Source organism: Megalobrama amblycephala, linkage group LG20 (genome assembly GCF_018812025.1).
Source record: "Megalobrama amblycephala isolate DHTTF-2021 linkage group LG20, ASM1881202v1, whole genome shotgun sequence".
Classification (NCBI taxonomy): domain Eukaryota; kingdom Metazoa; phylum Chordata; class Actinopteri; order Cypriniformes; family Xenocyprididae; genus Megalobrama; species Megalobrama amblycephala.
In genome coordinates, this window is record NC_063063.1 from 9,450,705 (window position 1) to 9,471,908 (window position 21,204).

The 21,204-nt window shown below is 37.8% G+C and overlaps 1 protein-coding gene across 2 annotated transcripts in view; it reads left to right on the plus strand.

The window, feature by feature from the left end:
* raraa (retinoic acid receptor, alpha a) overlaps nt 1-21,204 on the plus strand; it is a 230,999-nt gene that overhangs the window by 113,399 nt on the left and 96,396 nt on the right. For both annotated transcript variants that reach the window (XM_048171116.1, XM_048171117.1), the window contains one exon: nt 4,204-4,690. In XM_048171116.1, coding sequence (XP_048027073.1) covers nt 4,543-4,690 — 148 coding nt within the window. In that variant the 5' untranslated portion in view covers nt 4,204-4,542. The remainder of the gene's footprint in view (nt 1-4,203; nt 4,691-21,204) is intronic.

A 21,204-nucleotide genomic window follows, 5' to 3' on the forward strand; every position in this document is an offset into this window, starting at 1 on the left:
TTTAAATAACAAAATAAAAGTTCTATTTTTTGCAAACATAAAGGCCCTTTCACACAAAAAGTGAAATGAATAAGCCTCAGGCTGAAGGAAATGCACATTCATGCCTACTGTATAATGTGCAACTCAAACAAACCTTTCAGCTGTGCTGCCATCCAGTCAGTCAATAAATGGAAAAACAAAGTAACTTGCACCACTTATTTCAACTCAGAAATTTTGTTGTGAATTTAAAAGTAATGCATTACTTCTTTACTTTACACTTGAAAAAAGTAATCTGATTACGTAACTCACGTTACTTGTAATGCTTTACCCCCAACACTGTTTAGTTGCGATTTTCTTTCTTTCTTTTCTTTCCCATTGTGACGCATATCTGAGTGAAATAGCCTCTCGATCAAAAAACATGTAGGGTGGGACTTGATTTTGTCCATTGGGAATTGATTTGATGGTTGTTGTTTGCTATTACTGTAATCTCACTTGAGTGCAGTGTTAATTTTTACAGCAAATTTTGATTTAGTTTTAGTCATAGGGCCCTATTTTAACGATCTAAACGCAAAGTGTAAAGCGCACGGCGCAGGTGCACTCAGGGCGTGTCCAAATCCACTTTTGCTATTTTAACGACGGAAAAACGGTCCGTGCGCGGGGGCGCATTTTTAAAATGGGTTGTCCCTATTCTCTTAATGAGTAATGGGCGTAACATTCAATAAACCAATCAGAGTGTCATCTCCCATTCCCTTTAAGAGCAAGATGCGCTCGCGCCATGGCGGATTGCTATTTACATGTCGTACACGCGATGAGTCAGTTAATATATATGTGTGTGTATTGGCACGATTGTTCAATTAATTAGCCAATTTCGTTCATCATTATAAGTAGTAATAGGCTGAATTGAAAATAGGTAGCCTAATTCTAATACACGCAATGACTATTCATCATTACAATTTTATATTTATGTAGCCTACACAATAATATTCTTTTACACTGTAATCCTTTTGTTTTTAATATTTGGCATGTTTGTGTGATGCGCATCCCTGTGTGTAATAAACAAAGTCAACGCGCACTGTGGACGCGCCCAGAGGCGCAGTTTCTACCAACGCTCTCTAACAAAAAAATATTGCGCCATTGACTTTAGACTTTAGATCAGGTTTGAGTTGGTCTATGGCGCAGTCTATTTTCAGCTCCTTAAAATAGCAATACGCCGGCAATGCGCCTGAACACACCTCTTTTTTAGACCAGCACGCCCATGGGCGCACTAACTGGCGCAAATTAAGGACGTGGCGCTGAATGGGAAAACGCGAACGGCGCCGGACGCAAACTAGCAAACACACTTGCGCTGCGCCTTGCGTCGCATTGCGCCGGGTGTATTATAGGGCCCATAGTCTTTTGACTAAAATGCCATTTAGTTTTAGTCATATTTTAGTCATCGGAAATTGTTTTTGTTTTAGTCTGGTTTTAGTCGACTAAATATTATAAGATTTTAGTTGACTAAATCTACAGTAGATTTCGTTGACTAAAATCTAATTTAGTTAAATTGTAATGCATTAAGTAAGCATTTCTCTAACAAAACACAGATCCAATGCAATGATACACATCTGATATTCGCCAAACTGTTTATGTTCACTTAAGACAACCAACTGTATTTTACCCTTCAAAGCGTACGGTTTTTGACCGTTCAAGTGCAAAAAGACATGAAAGAGAGCTTAATTCAGTACTTGTCAGGGATTGACACTTATCATTGAGGTACTATTATAGTTTTTGTTTAAAATTTTGATTAGATTTGATTTTTAGTTTTTCTGCTTTCATTGTAATTTTAGTTAAAAGTTTTAGTAATATTTTGTGCGTTTATGTCTTTTAGTTTTTGCTTTTAAATGTCTAAAGTTTTTTATTTCTGTTTTAGTTATTTTAGTACATCAGGTTAAGCTAAAGCTTGGAAACTAGATGAAATAAAATACGTTTTCATTTTTTATATATTTATTTTTAATTTCAGTTAACGTTTATTTCAAGTAATGAAGATTTTTTTTATGGTTTTAGGTTTAGTTCATTGTGACTTTAACATTATAGCACAGGTAGATGTCCACGCTTTGTGTGTAATTACAAAGAAGTTCCCACATAAAAAAAGACATTGACTTGAGCCCATAAACATGTTCTCAGATGGATGAAATATCTATGACCATGCCTGGCCAACACTAAAAGAGGAACAGATGACTTGATGTCCTTATGCTGTGAGTTTAAGGATGAGATTGACGTAAGCACTCTTATGAAATGATGTGGTTTGTTAGAGACAAATGTTCTTTCTTATGGAGTCAGGTGTTGCATCACCATGTGACGGAATACTCAATACACTGATAGCGTCACACACATCAGTTCACATGATTTAATCAAATGAGTAGGATTTATTTTAATTACAGAAAGGGTGATTCATTTCTGTCAAATTCACATAGATCTTTGTTAGTTTCTTGCAGATTGTACGTTTTTGGTGCTTGTTGTTGCTATGTTTAAGACTGTATGAAAGGATTTTAACAGACATGTTAAGGCAACATTAAGTCAATGTGGTAAGAATATGTTAAGAGTTGAGGGCATGATTTATTGAGTGTTCCTCTGTATTTTATGTAATGGCTGTACCATAGTGCATAGACACTAGAATGTACAATACAAACTGACAGCATCTAAAACATAATTTACGTATGAACAGCTTTACAGAAGTACAAATGTTTACAAAGCCTTATTTAATCTACGAATATTTATTTATGGTCAATTATGTTTTAAATCGCATTTAATGCAGTTGGCTCATTTCCTTAAAGGTGCTGTATGTAAGAATGACAGCTAGTGGTTGAAATGGGTACTGCAGTCCAAATTCAAAATATTATTTGCCCCGCCCCCTCCTCCTCAAACTTGACCCTCTTGCGGGTTGCCAGTTTGAAGACACGCAACAGGAGTGAGCTCAGTTGACATTGGAAGGCGAGGAGACTTACACACTGTAAGATGATTTGTTGATTTATTGATTTATGATGAGTTGATATCATGTTTTAATATGCTCCCATTCATAGAGATTTTTAGATGGATGCTGAGACTTTTTAGGTCAGGTAGAGTCTGCGATCTCTGACCTAGTTTGTTTGCTGGCTTCCATGGTTGCAATTCGCGACATGTTTTCCGCCAACTGGCAACCCGGGGTAGTGAAATACTATTGGGTAAATTGGCAATGTGCAGTCTTGCACAGACCGAAACAAAAACAGAAATTCTGACACGGAACGCAAATTTCAAAGTAAAATAACTGTCTGTAGCAATGGTTTTCAGAGAAACGAATATGTGAACTGAGCATGTTTAATAAATATCTGCAAACATATTGTGGTATTTTTATGCTTTAGTACAGTCAAAAACTTACATAGAGCATCTTTAATTTGAAATTATAACATTTCATTTATGATATCTTGTCACATGGTTTCAAAAGATCACATTCAAAACTACACATTCTTACAGATTTCTGCTCGTTGTAAATCAGATACAGATAAATTAGCACGGTACCAGTACATTTATTTGAATTCATTAATGAGAGCGATTACATGTGTGAATTAGTCATGCCATCTCTCTATTAATTGTGAAGCTGTGGGTTGTAGATAGTTACTTCAAAAGTAGAAAAATATATGCTATTACTTTTGAGTTTCTAAGCTACTTTAGTGATAAATCACAGGACAGCATTGACAACGAGTTTCTGCGCTCTTCTCTGTGTGTGCAATCTTCACTTAATGTGCAGCTACTGTCTGTATGATTGTTCTTTGCCACAATGCAACTGCACGAGCACGGTAGATCAGTATAATAATACACATCCGATGGTCTAAAATCGCTTGACTGTCCAAACTGGCAAGCCTTAAAACATATGACAAAGTTTAGTGAAGACGCAAGTGAAAGTGATCTCATTTCAGGGTTTTATATATATATATATATATATATATATATATATATATATATATATATATATATATATATATATATATATATATATGTATCTATATAATGATTTTTTTTTTTGTGGACTATATGGTGATTTTATTTTTGGAGCTTCAAAGACATGGTCACAATATAAACTGTAAAGGAAAAGTTGGAACGAAATCAGGGTCAGTAAATGATGACAGGAATTTTGGGGTGAACCACTGCTTTTATTGCATTCCAAAAAGCATAAATTTCAATTAATCTCTTTCTTTTTTTAACCTGTAGGAATTCTAAGGGAAGCCAGAAGTGGAGCACATCATGTAAGATGTACCGACTGTTGGATTCATTAAATGGAATCAAGTTTGTTTGGAAATAAAATCAGTTGTCCTATGTGATATGGGAATCACATCCAACAGAAAACCCCTCAGCAGGAAATTAGAGCAGCTCCTCCATCCATCTGTCTAGAATCACCATTTTTTATCTACCAGCATCAAACGGAATAAACAAGCACGTCAAAGTATATCCTTTGGATGCCCTTATGGTTGAATAATACCTGCAAAGCATCCAAGTTGACCATAATTTTGGATTCTTCCGTGTGACTGTGGGCGAACTCTAGTGGTGGCCATGTCTGGTAAGGGCAACCCCAGCCCACACCTCAATGGCTTCCCAATGGCCCACTATTCCTATTTCTTCCCGCACATGCTGGGGGGGCTTTCTCCACCCTCTCTACCCACCCTACCCCTCAGTGGATACAGCACACCTTCACCAGCCAGTGAGTATCGCATTGAACTCTTTTAAGATCTCCTGCTCAGTGAAGCATGATTGGTTTTAATGTGTTAGGATTCCATTTTGTTTTGAGCGTTGAGATAAACTGTGACAAGTCTGTTGAGTGCATCACAAAAAGCTTTTATATGACATTCCATTTGTAGTATATTTCCTACACCAGGCTGGTGTACTGCCATTATATGATAGGCTGAGGTGCCTCACATGATTCAAGTTAGTTTCTTCAATGTTAGAGCCACAGACCCACACATCTCCCAATAATAAGACTATCTCTGGTGCTAAGCTATACATGAAAGTGGATCTTGTGGGCCACAGTTGCCCACCCAGTCCTACACTTTCATTTTACACATGGTTCTCCTTGTGTTCACAGTACACTTGGTCACTTGGCAGTGTTGTAGTACTCTGTCTAGAGACTGAGTCTCTATATATTTTTTTTATGTCTTGGTGTATTCGGTAGCATTTGGACATGACCTTGTCTCAGACTCAAGACAGAGTTTGGTCATGAGTACTGCGTTTTGTGGTCTGTTCCAATTTGTGTGTCTCTGGACTGAAGCATCCTGTGTATGCGCTGTGGATGTTTGTATGACATTGAGGCGAAACAAGACTTTATTCACTTTATTCTGAATCATTCAGACCATCTTTAGGTCTCTGTCTTGACTCCAACTCAACCTATGCAGGTCTCTGCCTGGACCCTGACTCGAGTGACCTGGTCTCGACTACAACACTGCAATTTGGTGTTCCATTCACTATTGACATTCACATATGAATGTGCTGGAGATCAGGAACAAAAACAAATGCATGGTTTTGTCTTTTCATTGTGTACCAACATTTTTGGTTAACTCTGACTTGACCATGGCTATGCTGGCCTATCAACTATACAAGCAACACATCTATACTAACCAGCATAAGAAATTCATAGTGTACTATCTGGGCTGCATTTCCCAAAAGCAGCATAAGCCTAAGTAGATCATTGAAACCATTGGTACCAATGGTCTACTTAGGCTTATGATGCTTTGGGGAAATGCAGTATGTGTGTATGTGTGCATACGCACAAAATGCAGATTTTGTATACACACTAAAGTACCACAGAATATGCACATAAAACCCTTTTAGATATACACATAAGTTTGTGTATAAATCATCCACCCCATCTCCTCCCCAAAATAATCATATAGATCTTACGTTTACTATACCTATTCAAATCGACCACCGAACTAGTCCATTAATATCTGTCAAGTGCACATCATTGATCATTATTTGCATGAAAACATTTTGTGCTGTTTAGAACACAATTTAAGTGGCATATTTCATCTAAATATGTATATTAAATGGAAAACAAAACAGAGTTTAAAATCATTCTCATTATTTAATTACTTCGCTCACAATCAGGAAAGGAGTGCCTACACATTGTGTATGTGTAGATAGTTCTGCCATGATTTTTATATATATTATCCTGATATGTGCATGGATCATTGAGTACGCATTTTTTCAATACCCATTTTGTGCATACCCATTTTATAATTTCAGCAGAGATTGTACCTACAATAGGCAAGGAACATGTATATATATATATATATATATATATATATATATATATATATATATATATATATATATATATATATATATATATATACTTCTTTGTGATAGCTTCCTATATCTGCTGTATTCTTCAGAAAAACAATGTGAACACTTTGGATTAGCCTGAATTGCTTGAGTCATGGTTGAAAGGTAATGCAGTCTTTTACTACTACCATGTACTAACATTTAAATTAATAATGCACTTATTGTGTACATACACGTTTTTATACTGTACTTATATTTTAAAGATATGTAATTACAGCCGTTATTAATTTCTGCAATTACATTTATAATTACACTGTTGACCCTTCTCTTACCCCTTAACCCACCCTTAAACCTAACAATACCACAAAATCTATCCCTAACCATACCCGTATCCCACCTCAATAGCAGCAAAAGTGTTTTGCAATACAGTATGAATGCAATAAATACATTGTACTTATTTTTTATGTAAGTACATAGTAAGCAGCAGGTAATGCTTCTTGCCAATAACAAACTTCTTGAAACTCCAATCTTGCATCATTGATTGGACTCTGGGTTAGCTGGCGCCTGACTCCAGTTAGCTTTCTGAGACATCATTATACTAAGGATGCACATTTTTTCACTCTGCACTGTGAATGTTTGCACAGTGTGTTCAGTAAATACATTGCATTGTTTGTGTGTTACTTGTTTAAGCAAATTGTGTACTGACAAATGTACGGTGCTGGGATCCAGACTGAATCCTGTCAATGTTTGTGATGGTTAATTGAAAACTGCAGGATCAGAGCTCAAGCTGAAATCATTCGAATGTTGTGTTAATGGGTGATGAATCTCGCACTGATGGCTCTTCACAAGAAACGGAATTGCGATACAAATCACTTCCTCTTTCAGGCAAAAGAGTGTGTATATGAGGCTTTTATGGCAAATTATGTTATGTACTGTGTTTACTAAGAGCGGTGCTTCCTTCCCCTTCACAGAACAAACATTTCCTGCCTGTAAACAGACTCACAGACTCAGAGTGCAGGACACAAGCTCTTCCTGTGAGAACACTGCACAGCTTTCCCTTTTACACAAACATTCACTGTCATATTACTTTTATTAACCTATTATTAACTACTTTATCTTTTTCTGCAATGTATTTTTGGAATGCTAAACTGGACATTTAAAGGTGCCCTAGAATTACAAATTGAATTTATCTTGGCATAGTTAAATAACAAGAGTTCAGTACATGGAAATGACATACAGTGAGTCTCAAACACCATTGTTTCCTCCTTCTTATATAAATCTCATTTGTTTAAAAGACCTACAAAGAACAGGCGGATCTCAACATAACACCGACTGTTACGTAAGCTCAATGCCAGCTCAATGTTCAAGCATTAGACAAGGCAGGAGGCCTGAATGTGCACAGCTGAATCATCAGACTAGGTAAGCAAGCAAGGACAATAGCGAAAAATGGCAGATGGAGCAATAATAACTGACATGATCCATGATATCATGATATTTTTTGTGATATTTGTAAATTGTCTTTCTAAATGTTTCGTTAGCATGTTGCTAATGTACTGTTAAATGTGGTTAAAGTTACCATCGTTTCTTACTGTATTCATGGAGACAAGACTGTCGTTATTTTCATTGTTTAAACACTTGCAGTCTGTATAATTCATAAACACAACTTCATTCTTTATAAATCTCTCCAACAGTGTGTAATGTTAGCTTTAGCCACGGAGCACCATCAAACTCATTCAGAATCAAATGTAAACATCCAAATAAATACCATACTTACGCGATTAGACATGTTGCATGACGAACACTTTGTAAAGATCCATTTTGAGGGTTATATTAGCTGTGTGAACTTTGTTTATGCACTGTTTAAGGCAAGCGCCCGAGTCCCGAGTCCCATCCCGAGCCCGAGTCCCATCCCGATTCTTTTCCACCGGCTGTGAGGTGAAGACGACATCTCCCAAGATTCCGCGCTCAAATTTGGTGTCATCAAGCTATGCCTTTGTTTTGAATAGGCGACCTCTAGTGGCAAAAATCTACATACTGTGCCTTTAACTAATCATCAAACTAATCATCACACGTGTGCAGTTAGTTTTTTTTTTTTTATCTCTGAAATGTTTCACTTTGAATAGGTTGGCATTGAATATGTTGTAATTTTTACATTAAAGGGGACCTATTATGTCCCTTTTTACAAGATGTAATAAAGGTCTCAGGTGTCCCCAGAATATGTCTGTGTCAGCTCAAAATACCCCACAGATCATTTATCATACCATGTTGTAAATGCCCGTTTTTAAGAGGAAAGAAAAAACATGCTGTTTTCTTGCATGTATCTTTAATAAAATGAGCTGCTGCTCCTCTGTCACTTTCCAGAAGAGGACAGAGCCTGTATAGCTCCTGCCTCGAATACTCTGATAAAAACCAACAAAGTATCTGTTTAAAAAGTTATTATTTGAATGCGTTTTAAAGCTATAACAGTTTAAACTTCTGATATATGGTTTTCCCACACATCCGAAGCACACGCACAGAAAGCTGCCTCTCAGACAGCGTGTCCTATGAGTATTTAAGGGCACCTTTTATGCAAAATTCACTTTTACATGGCGTTTGGACACAACCACCCTGCAATGATAAAATTCCACCCACTCCTTTTTTTAAATCCCCATTAAACCAAAGCAGTCTCATTAGACATGTCGCACACTGCTCAAGCCCCGCCCACGGTCACTGACTGACAGTCCTGTATTACCATATTTTCCGCCCTTTTTACTAACATTTAAATTAATAATGCACTTATTGTGTACATATACGTTTTTATACTGTACTTATATTTTAAAGATATGTAATTACAGCCGTTATTAATTTCTGCAATTACATTTATAATTACACTGTTGACCCTTCTCTTACCCCTTAACCCACCCTTAAACCTAACAATACCACAAAATCTATCCCTAACCATACCCGTATCCCACCTCAATAGCATCAAAAGTGTTTTGCAATACAGTATGAATGCAATAAATACATTGTACTTATTTTTTATGTAAGTACATAGTAAGCAGCAGGTAATGCTTCTTGCCAATAACAAACTTCTTGAAACTCCAGAAAAAACATGCTGTTTTCTTGCATGTATCTTTAATAAAATGAGCTGCTGCTCCTCTGTCACTTTCCAGAAGAGGACAGAGCCTGTATAGCTCCTGCCTCAAATACTCTGATAAAAACCAACAAAGTATCTGTTTAAAAAGTTATTATTTGAATGCGTTTTAAAGCTATAACAGTTTAAACTTCTGATATATGGTTTTCCCACACATCCGAAGCACACGCACAGAAAGCTGCCTCTCAGACAGCGTGTCCTATGAGTATTTAAGGGCACCTTTTATGCAAAATTCACTTTTACATGCCGTTTGGACACAACCACCCTGCAATGATAAAATTCCACCCACTCCTTTTTTTAAATCCCCATTAAACCAAAGCAGTCTCATTAGACATGTCGCACACTGCTCAAGCCCCGCCCACGGTCACTGACTGACAGTCCTGTATTACCATATTTTCCGCCCTCAGCGAGTTGTACGCTGTCCGCCATTTTCTCTGCGAACAGCTTTTACCAACAACGTCTCGTAAGCAAGAAAATGTCTGCACAAATCATTTCACTTCAGACTGCTTTATGAACGAGTGTCAATGCAAAGGGACAATACAAAACAGGTTTTGCTAAAAAAGTTGTTACTCAAGGATGGATCAGTACCAACTGTTCGTGATCCAGCTTATAGTCTCCAGAGCGATACTGGTAGCAATGAAGGGGAGAGCACATACTTCATTACAGTTTATCTGAGTTGTTTAACGAATATAAAGTTTACCAGTTTATTAAGCACCCCCATCAAAAAAAAAAGAAGGTCTGAATATATGTTTACTGTTTGTTGTAACGAGTGTACTGTGTATGTTAATACAAGGGAAATTCATATATGGCAATAGGCGTTTTATTTCCAACATGCTTTAGACCAGTCACAACAGATTGGGCCATCTGACCAATCAGAGCAGAGTAGGCACATGGAAAGGAGGAGCTAAGAGAGACTGAATCTTTGAGGAAAAAAAGTTTTCAGACTCTTTGAGAAATTAGGTGATGTGCAATGTATATTATAAGTGTTTTTGAACATGGATGCAGGTAAACCTAATGTAAGAATAGGAGACCTTCAAAACAAAATTAGGAACCTTTAAAACATCATAATAGGGCACTTTAAGTCACATATTAAGTTTTATTTTTTAGTTTTATTTGCTGTATTATTATTAGTTGCATTGTTTTTGTTCCAGATGAAAACTGTGCTAATCACAATTTTTTTTCCCCTGCAAAACCAGTTCAGTGCAAACTCCACCCCCACAGCAATTCTAAAGATTTTATTGGTCATTTCAATCACAATGCAAAACCCTACCCTACACCCTAACCATAACCAATGAAATTGTCAGCAGGGTGGGATTTGCGCTGAACTTTGTTCTGAAAAAATGTGATGCATTAATAAGTAGAAGCTAACTAGTATTTCAAATGAGATTCTTAAATGTATTTTACAATAAGAGCTTGTTCAGTTTCAAAGTAAGCCAAAAGTTTTATGTTGTAATGTAAAACTATGGCAAGAATTTTGTGTATGTGTGTTATTTGCTGTTTTTGGTTGGTGTGTTCTGTGTGTAAATAAATAGCTAGGTGGATGTGGTGAATGTGGTCACCTTAAGGTATGTGTATGTTTGTGTTAGTGGAGCAGGTGGTTTTGCTAGTCTTGGTGGTCCCTGTTGAGTAGGGCTGCAACAAACAATTATTTTGATAGTCGATTAATCTATCGATTATTAGAACGATTAATCGACTAATCATCGATTATTGCACTGATTAATCAGTAAGCTTTGTTTGATTATTCCACTTTAGCAATTAGTTAAAATACTGAGTTATACTGTACTTTAACTAGTAAATAAAAAAAGGAAATCACTTCAGCTTTTGAAAGTGTATTTTTAATGATTTTCATGCCAACTAAATAGACCAATATCCTTTAGGTTTTCTTTCCCCCTCAGAAGTCATCAATAGTCCAACTGTTACAATGACTGGTACTGTGTTTTTAAGTCTGGGAATTGTAATAACTTTTTAATAACAGTAAAAATATTAATGTATTTATATAAAAATTTAATGTAACGTTAATTATGTGTTGTTGTTGTTGTTGTTGTTGTTGTTGTTTTTTGTAAAAATGTCCCTCTCTAGATATATAAATATATATATATATATATATATATATATATATATATATATATATATATATATATATATATATATATATATACACTAACTATCGAGTTTATGGTCATTGAATGGCTTTCCTGAGGTAAATGTTACATTTTGTGTGATATATTTGTTTGCAAGTTTTATTGACTTCTTTCTGCGGTTAAAACTCTTGTTAGGTGATTACGTTAGAGATGGATTCATTTCAGTAAATTCAGTAAGTACTTTTTGATGTTCATTCATGTCTATTTCGCGCTGTAATAGAGAGGAATAGGTTCACATACCGCTTGAACTGAGGTGTTACAGCGATCTGCCACTCCACGTTAAACAGCGTCACACAACCACAAGTATTGTTTGAATCCCGTAGTAAAATTTACAGAATTTAAAAGCTGAGACTTAGTTTTATATCATAAGTAACCTGATCTGTCTTATCCGTCGGCACGTTGTCTGTGTCCTCTTTGCTCTGCGATGCATCTTTCACTGTGTGGGACGTGTGGCGTCAGAACAGTGAGTTTGAATGAGAGTTGGTGGCCCTGCATGACAGTATTCTGTAGTTATGCTAAACGTTATGTTTGTTATGTTTATGCTATGTTAATCTCCCACATTTCACGGGTTAGACTTCGTTTGCACTATGTACTCCAAAGCGCTGACTTCTTTTATTAGATTGGATCCGGGAGAGCAGCATTACAGTAATGCGCTACAGCGCCCCACTGGTTACACCGCGTTATTGCAGGCAAGAGACTATTCGACAACAAAAATATTTGTCGACAATTTTTTATTGTCGACGTTGTCGATAATGTCGACTAATCGTTTCAGCCCTACTGTTGAGAGAGGGTCCGTGTGGGTGGTTGAAACCAGACTAAACGTGAAAAGGAACTCTTACACACACAGTCACCATAGTTTATTAATATTGAGAAACTCATGCCTGTCAAAGCAGCTCCCATGTGTTTGTTTTGTTGTTCTGTTTATTTATAGAAGCGTGTTGTTTTTGCATTGTGCAATGCTCTTTTTGTATGTCTTTAAAATTGTATCTGGATTTTTTCAATTTAAAATATTTACTGTGATTTGTGGAGAGTGTTGTTTAACAGCTGCTGGGCGTGTGTTGTGTTAATAAGTGCAGAAGCATCAAGAAACGGATGGTAGACTTGTTTTTGTGGATGGCTTATGGTGTAACTTGAGACACATTGCTGTATATTCACATTACTCATATTTCATTTAATGCACGCACACACATCTGTGAGCAAGTTGCATAAAGAGTGTCAGGTATATGAGACCCTGGCCCTTGTCCAAAGTCTCAATGACCAGTGTGTGTGGCTGGTTATGGGGATGGCAATAACCCAAAAATCCTTGATCTTGTGGGGACATTTTTATGTCCCCATGAGGAAAACAGCTTATAAATAAATAAATGAAAAACAACTTTTTGAAATTGTAAAAATGCAGAAAGTTTTCTGTGATGGGTATCACGACGAGCAGTGGCAGTTAGATCAGTCAGAATCAGAAATCGATGTAATGGAAGAGGCAACGACGTCAAAGCTGAGAAAGAATATCACTGATCAACTGAATAATATTTGGTCTCAACATAGCTCTATACATGTAGTCAGGGCCGTGCAGAAGCCTGTGAATGATGCTCTTTATTTGTGCCATCACTGTTTAGAGACATCATTGTATGTCTGGTAAAACTGATGTTGTATGGCACTGTGACCGACTTTAATTGTCTTGTTTTTGATCCAGCAATTATTCATTTACACTGCCTAACCCTTCCCCTACCCCTAACAACCCTACCCCTAAACCCAGATTGAATTTAGGCTTTAATTCACATATAAACTTTGATCAGCGAACAAACAAAAGCTCAACTGAACTGGCTTCACGCACGAGAACAAACCTCTTTTTCAAAAGTTCAAAAGGGCTTTGGAACACATGAGAATGAACCTCATAGGTTCTCGTACGCATCAAACAAACATGCTTGAGCTTCCGTTTACCACAACTGATGTGTAAGCTGATGAATGTTTATATGTGAATAAAAGCCTAAATTCTAACTGTTCATCATATAAAGCGATCGTGTCTCTTTCAGAAAATTTGGACTAAACCGTTCAATTAATATGGATTAGTTTTACGATCTCTTTATGAACTTTTTGAAGTGTCAAAGTTGGTAGTCAATTTAATCCTCGCCCAAGCAAAAAAGTGTAACTCTGCCTATGTTTACAACCAATGAAAAAAGTTTATTAAAAGATTTCGTAAGGCTCTCTGATGTAAACCAAAGTTTGAAACATAGGGCCCTATCATACATATGGCGCAATGCGGCGGCAGGCGCGACGCAAGTGTTTTTTGCTAGTTTCAGCCTGGTGCAGTTAAAACAAGGTGTGTTCAGGTGCATTGTTGGCGCATTACTATTTTGAGGCAACTGAAATAGACTGTGCCATTGACCAACTGAAAACTGGTCTAAAGTCAATGCAGCAATATCTGTTTTGTTATTTAAAGAGCGCGTTGGTAATATGCGCCTATATGAGGGTGCACAACGAGCGTACACTCTGCTTATTATACACATAGGGAAGCCCAGCAGCACACAAACATGCCAAATAATAAAAATAAAAGGATTACAATGTAAAAGATTATTATTGTGTGTATAAAGATAAAAATGCTTTGGTGGAATCCTAGATGGTCCGTTTCCTCACTAGTCAAGTCAAGTCACCTTTATTTATATAGCGCTTTTTACAATGCAGATTGTGTCAAAGCAGCTTTACATTGATAGCTGGTACATAATTTGGCTGCACAGCAGCTCTTAAATAATAGTGTCAATGCAGGCAGATCAGAAGCACTGTTGAATAAATGTCAAGAATACTATTGAATATCAAATGTCGAGTGTCCCCAACTAAGCAAGCCAAAGGCGACAGCGGCAAGGAACCCAAACTCCATCAGGTGACATCAGGTGGCAAACAAGTGGCAAATAGGTGTTAAAATGGAGAAAAAAAAAAAACCTTGGGAGAAACCAGGCTTAGTCGGGGGGCCAGTTCTCCTCTGGCAAACAGTGCTTTGTTACAATCAGGTTGCTATCATAAATCTGATAGGATCGCAACAATCAAAGTATTTATTTCAGTTCCATCCAGTTGAGGATCGTATTCATCACGCCGGTATGGACGGTTTGTTGAGGAACTGTGCTACTGGCTGTCGTGTCGATGAGGCCTTCACAATGGATGATCCAGTTGACTCGATCTCTGCTGATACTTCAGGGCTGCGTTGTGGTCGAATCCAGTTGAGGATCGTATTCATCACGCCGGTATGGACGGTCTGTTGAGGAACTGTGGCACTGGCTGTCGTGTTGATGATGTCTTCACAATGGATGATCTAGTTGACTTGATCTCTGCTGATACTTCAGGGCTGCGTTGTGGTCGTGTCAAGGCGCAGATCCTTGGTCTCAGCTCAATACGGCCCAGATCCGGTTGACTACGGTAAACCTCGGAATAAACAGAAAGACTAATATTAGCGTAGATGCCATTCTTTTACTGATGTAACGAGTACATCTGGTGTTATAGGAAGTGTTCCTGGTTCCGGCTGACCTAATTTATGCAGCCTAATAATCCTTTAACGGATTTGAAAATATAAATTGATAATGTGTTATGTGTATGCCAGGTTAAAGAGATGTGTTTTTAGTCTAGATTTAAACTGACAGAGTGTGTCTGCATCCCGAACAATGCTAGGAAGATTGTTCCAGAGTTTAGGTGCCAAATAGGAGAAGGATCTACCGCCTGCAGTTGATTTTGATATTCTAGGTATTATCAGCTGGCCTGAATTCTGAGATCGCAATAAACGTGAAGGACTATAAAGTATTAAGAGCTCACTTAGGTACTGGGGAGCTAAACCATTTAGTGCTTTGTAAGTAATTAGCAAGATTTTAAAATCTATACGATGGTTAACAGGAAGCCAATGCAGTGATGACAGAACTGGGCTAATATGGTCATACTTCCTAGTTCTAGTAAGAAATCTAGCTGCTCTATAGATGCGTTCAGCTATCCGCTTGCAAATTCCGCCTTGTAAATTGCGAATACGCAGTGGCGTTAGCGCAACTGGCTTTTAAAGGGAATGGGAAACGAGACTCTGGTTGGTTTATTGCACATTATGCCCAAAACACACCCATGACTCATTAAGAGAATAGGGACAACCCTTTTAGACAATGCGCCGGGCGCACCGACCATTTTTCCCATCCTTAAACTAGCATACCCATATCGTTATACACATTTGTGTCCTCATAAACCATGTATACAAGAACACACAGAGTTCAGTGTACATCATTTTTGCCTATGTGCTACTGCAGCTGATCTGATGTCATCTGAAACTTTTACCTTAAGCCTACACTGACTTCTGGCTCCAAGAAAATCTGACTCTCAATGACCTAAGTCTGGATGTAATTACATGGCACTTTTTTCCAGGCCAAAGATATATATGAGAAGTATCTTGAATGCATGCTGTAATTCATGCTGAATGGTTGCTTTAGCATCTGTCATATGAATAAATGTAATGTGTAAATATGTCAACAAAATGTATTACCTGATCACAGCAGATGTTTTCCTTATAGTAGACTGTTTGTATGTCTTTGGATTAAATTGCTCACATCACTTACATCATTCCTTAATCAAGCACAATAAGACAAGATTTCAGCAACAAGCTATTTGTCGCTTCACACCAAAGCAAATAATAATAATAATAATAATAAAAATGGAGCATGACACAACACAACCAATTAAAAAAAAAAAAAAAATTGCATTTCCAGTACAACAACGTAACTCGCTGCTTAACCACTCATTATTGGAGAAATAAACTATTTACTGACATTTTTTGAAAAAACAGTTACATGGTCACACCTCTGTCATTTGAATTGTTGGTTCAACAATATAGGACTGTTGTTAATGATGTGAAATGTGTCACATACTGTGGCTGTAGAGATTGCATGATGATGGAGAATATAACAAAAACAGGAGCCAGGGTGGAGAAGATGATTGGAGGAGACTGCTGAAGAACACAAGCACAGCCAGGACAAATGTCCATGGCGGAACTGATGATGGGAGGAGCAAGGGTCAGATGTCCAGCCACCAAAGATGGAGCTAGGAGAGTTGGAGACCCAGGCAGAGCTGAGGAGACACAGAGACCGGGCAGCACGGAGCCATGGTGACAAACAGCTGAGGTGAAACCAGGGCGCTGGAGGACTGAGGTGGAGCCGGTGGAACTGAGGACCAAGGCGGAGCCGGAAAGAAGGCACAGCCCGATAGAGCCAAAGGGTTTGAGGAATGAAGCACAGCTGAAGACCCAGACGTCCGTTTCGCAGGCAGAGTGATGATTTACCAAGGCAGAGCCAGATGGCTGAGGGAGCCCAGATGTGCCACAAGGACGACGATCACAGGTGGAGCCGACTTGTCAATGGGCCGAGGTGGAGTGACAAGCTTGGAGGCCCAAGGCAGAGACAGGGGATCCACGTGCCTAGGTGGAGCTGGAGACTCAGAAGCCCGAGTGGAGTTAACAGAGGAGAAAATGAGGGACTAAAGCAGTGGTCGCCAACTGGTCGATCGCGATCGACTGGTCGATCTTCATCACTGTTCCAGTAGCTCGCGAAAATAATTTTCTGTTATTTTCGGGAGCTACTGAGACAGTGATAAAGGTAAATAGCCCACATTATGTCGGAGTCTGTAAACGGCCGTTAACAAGAGGCCAGAGACGCTGAAGACCGACGTGAAGTGGAGAAAATTCTGTAGCAGGCAGAGCAGCTCAATGTTCACGATGCTCGATATATAGGAAGAAAATATAAATATTGAATTGGGGGGTGAGGGGTTATAAATTCATCTCAAGGAATTACTGTCTTCAGAAAATTTCGATTATTATTTTCCTCTTGTCTCCGAATAAAGTAGCTATTTATTAGCACAGTTCAGCTTTGTTTACAGAGGTAACCAAGGAAACGCTGTATCGCTGCTGCTCAATAAGCGCCACCTGCTGCCAGAGAGTGAATTTGCGTCTCATTCAGCCTGCTGTTTTTGTTTCATGCTTTTTTGTGTGTGTAGCATTTACAATTTCACAAAGACAAAGTCAGACTGTTCTGTTTTTGCTTTAAATCTTAAAATTAAATATTTAGATTAGAATTCAAATGAAAAACAACTGCTCATGCAACGTGTGTATCTTTGTTTGGATTGTGATTAAAAAGCAGTGGTTCCCTCTAATTTGAAATGGCTATGTATTTTTGTTTATTATAATAATATTAATAATAAATATCTGCAACCAGTATCAGAATTGGCCAATTTGCTTATTAAAAAAAACAAAAAAAAACAGAATCTAAATTGGCCACGAAAAAAAACACTAAATACAATCTGGGCTGTCTTTTTCTATCAAGTAGATCTTGTCTTTCATAAAGGTCGAAGTCAGGGATCTTGGGCTTAAAAAGGTTGGTGACCACTGGACTAAAGGAAGCCAGCGGAGGTGGGAGAGGGAAGCTGGGGTGGGACCATCACTGATGAAGAAGACTTGGAGATGGGAGGGACCAGTGGAAATGCAGGAGACTTGGAGCTGGGTGGGATCAGCGGAGACACAGGAGACTATCAGCGGCGATGGGAGGCTTTGGGAAATTTCTACTTTTAAATCCTCAAATAACTTTACTGAGGCCAGACTCAGCTCAGTCTTAGCAGTGGGAGTATGGGCAGGGCTCCAATCCATTCCCTTGAACTCCACAAGGACACCCACTGGCACGGACAATATTGCTGGCTCACTCACCTGGTCAGACACACTGTTAGATTCGGGCTCCAGGGCGATGTTGTGCTCAGGCATCGGCTTTGGGGTTGGCATCGAGGTAGGCTCAAGCTCTGGGTCCAGAGTGGGGCTGGTGACGTCTTTCTTTTCAGCGCAGATGGTGTAGGAAGATCCACATCTCACCAGCACCCATTTAAGGTATTCTGATAAGCTCCCTTAAGGACCTTGCATGGGCAGGTGTGCCTTGGATCGCTCACTGAGGCTGGTGTAATAAGAGACACAAGGTGAGCGGTCAGGGTAGTGAATTAGGCATGCTAGATCTATGAAATCCCTCATGTGGTCCTCGAAGAAAATGCTCCTCCTGTTCCATTAGGAGAAGACGGACTGCAGGAATGTCCATCCTTTCTGTTCCTTTTGTTTCGGTGTTCTCACACCTACTGTGGCTGTAGAGATCACATGATGAAGGAGAATTTCAATCAGAAATTCAACAAAATAAAACACAGAAGATTACAGGAAAAAGCTTAACAAAACAGCCACGTATAATATAGACCACAATCAGTAACCGATGGAAATTAACTAGTGGCAGGAAAATGGGAAGAAAGAAACAGGTAAAGGAACTAGAACTAAACCAAAACAGAATATACACATGACAAAATGCAGGTGGTGGAGTAATAACTTCTGCCAATTAAGATTCGAGATTGCAATTAAAGTCAAATTATTATAGTTTATTGATGCAAACATCAAAAAGCCTAATCATTTATTTTAATAACGCTGACATGCAGTATGCAATTTAACACCTTTGTATATGTGGTTCATATACATTCATATATGTGGTAGCTATCTCCCCAATGTAATTCCGTAAAAAATGCTGCTGTAATGAACATGGCATCTGAGGACTTCACTACTTTTGTTTCCCATTGTTTTCCTTTTTTGATGTTGATTCATTGTGGGTTTCTCCATCATACTCTGTGTGCATTTATGCAAGTGCAAACACTAAAATGATACGCTAAAATATGAATGAAATAGAATGTACTGCATATTAACAAGAAACTATCCTTCTAACCACAGGTCGAGAGTTCCAACCACACTAGTTTGCAACGCTGTTTGTGAATGTTTGTTGGAACTATGGTTTTGAAACATTGTTTAACTATGTTGATATAACATAAGAATTTGTGATCAGAGTTTGCTGTTGCAATACACTGAAAAGCTTAAACCTATATATATACCCATTTCCTTGACTTCCATGATATTTCACCAGATGCTATGTTTTATATGGTTTTCTTGTGGATCTTAAGGGATTTGTCATTTAATATGTGGTTCTAAAGTTCCACAGTCTCTCCTTGTCCATGTTTGATGTTTAATATACATGAGGAGCGCTACTTCGGGCTAATGAGATTTCAGTGTTGGCAGGGCTGCACAGTGTGATGCCACAGAAACAGAAACCAAGTGATCAAGAAATGGTAGTGTTACTTGTCATTAGGGGTGTGACGAGACAGGTAGCTCACGAGACGAGACGAGACTCGAGATTGAGTTCACAAGAACGAGACGGGACAAGATTTGGTAACGCTTTAGATTACAGCCCGGAAAGTACTGCGTAATTACAAATAATTTACAGCATAACTTTCAATAATTATAGTGTAACTATACAGTAAGTATGTGTAAGTATAGGGGGACAATATGCAAAGTCTTGGGAATAAAGGGGTGATAGACAGCAATCTTACGTTTGGGAGCAATTTAGCGAGAAAGTGCACTGATTAAGTTATTTCAAGGCAAGTAGAAAGAACTATTGCAATCTTTTTTAATACATGGGGAAATATGCTTTTGTTTCATGTAGTTACAGGGTAAGTATGACATTATGGGCCGTAAATTAAAGTGGTGCTTGTTACACTCTTGCTTCATGTAGTTACAGGGTTATATGTAGGTACAGGTAGTTACAAGTAATTAATAAAATGCAAACAATCTGATATCACTGACTCCGAAACCTTTATTTGAAAAACAACTTTATTAAAAACAGGTCTACAACACTTATTATTCATTTTTTTTAAATCAACTTTTCATTTCAAATTCTAAAGTCCTAACAGAAAGTAACAAGTTTTGTCTGTTTTTTGGTTGTTGTTGTTTCTCGCTTGGCTTCCTCCTTCTCTCGTTTCTCAACTGATGAATCTTAAGAAGGAATCCCATTGCTATTCTTTTATTATAAGAAAATACAGTACACCCCGAAATTTTCTCATGGTTTAGGCTATTCATCTTTTCGCTTCCGACCAACTGTCACCAGCGCCTGCATGAGAGTCGACTTTGTGTTCGACAAAGCACATTCAAATGAGCAACGTGAAGCTTTCATGATGTTCTTGCGGGAGATTCATGTGAAACTTGCGCGAGAACTGCAGTCTCTGTTATTCTGTCTTGTCTGTTTCTCATTCTCATTATCTGTTATTCTGTGTATTTTGTTGTGAGCATTAATAAAAAAAAAATCATATAAAAAAATACTGACGGCATCCAACATCTGCGTGAGTTTCTCGGCACGCTTACGTCACGCTTCAAGTTAAGTCAAGCATGAACTCTCAACCCTCGCATGCACATGCAGAAGACAGTTGGTCGAAAGTTTTAAAATATTATAATATCCAAATTATAAAATATTATAATATCCATTATAATATCCAAAATATTAAAATATTTGGTATTTTTCTTACAAATACATATGGAAGAGGATTAGGGCCATGCAATAATAAAAAAAATAAAACCATCTCGAGATTAAAGTTGTTAAATTTGGAGAAAAAAGTCGAAATAAAATGTTGAGAATAAACTCGTTAAATTTCGAGAAAAAGGTTGAGATAAAATGTTGAGAATAAACTCATTAAATTACGAGAAAAAACTTGTTAAATTTTAAGAAAAAAGTCGAGATAAAATGTTGAGAATAAACTCGTTAAATTACGAGAAAAAAACTCGTTAAATTACGAGAAAAAAACTCGTTGAATTACGAGAAA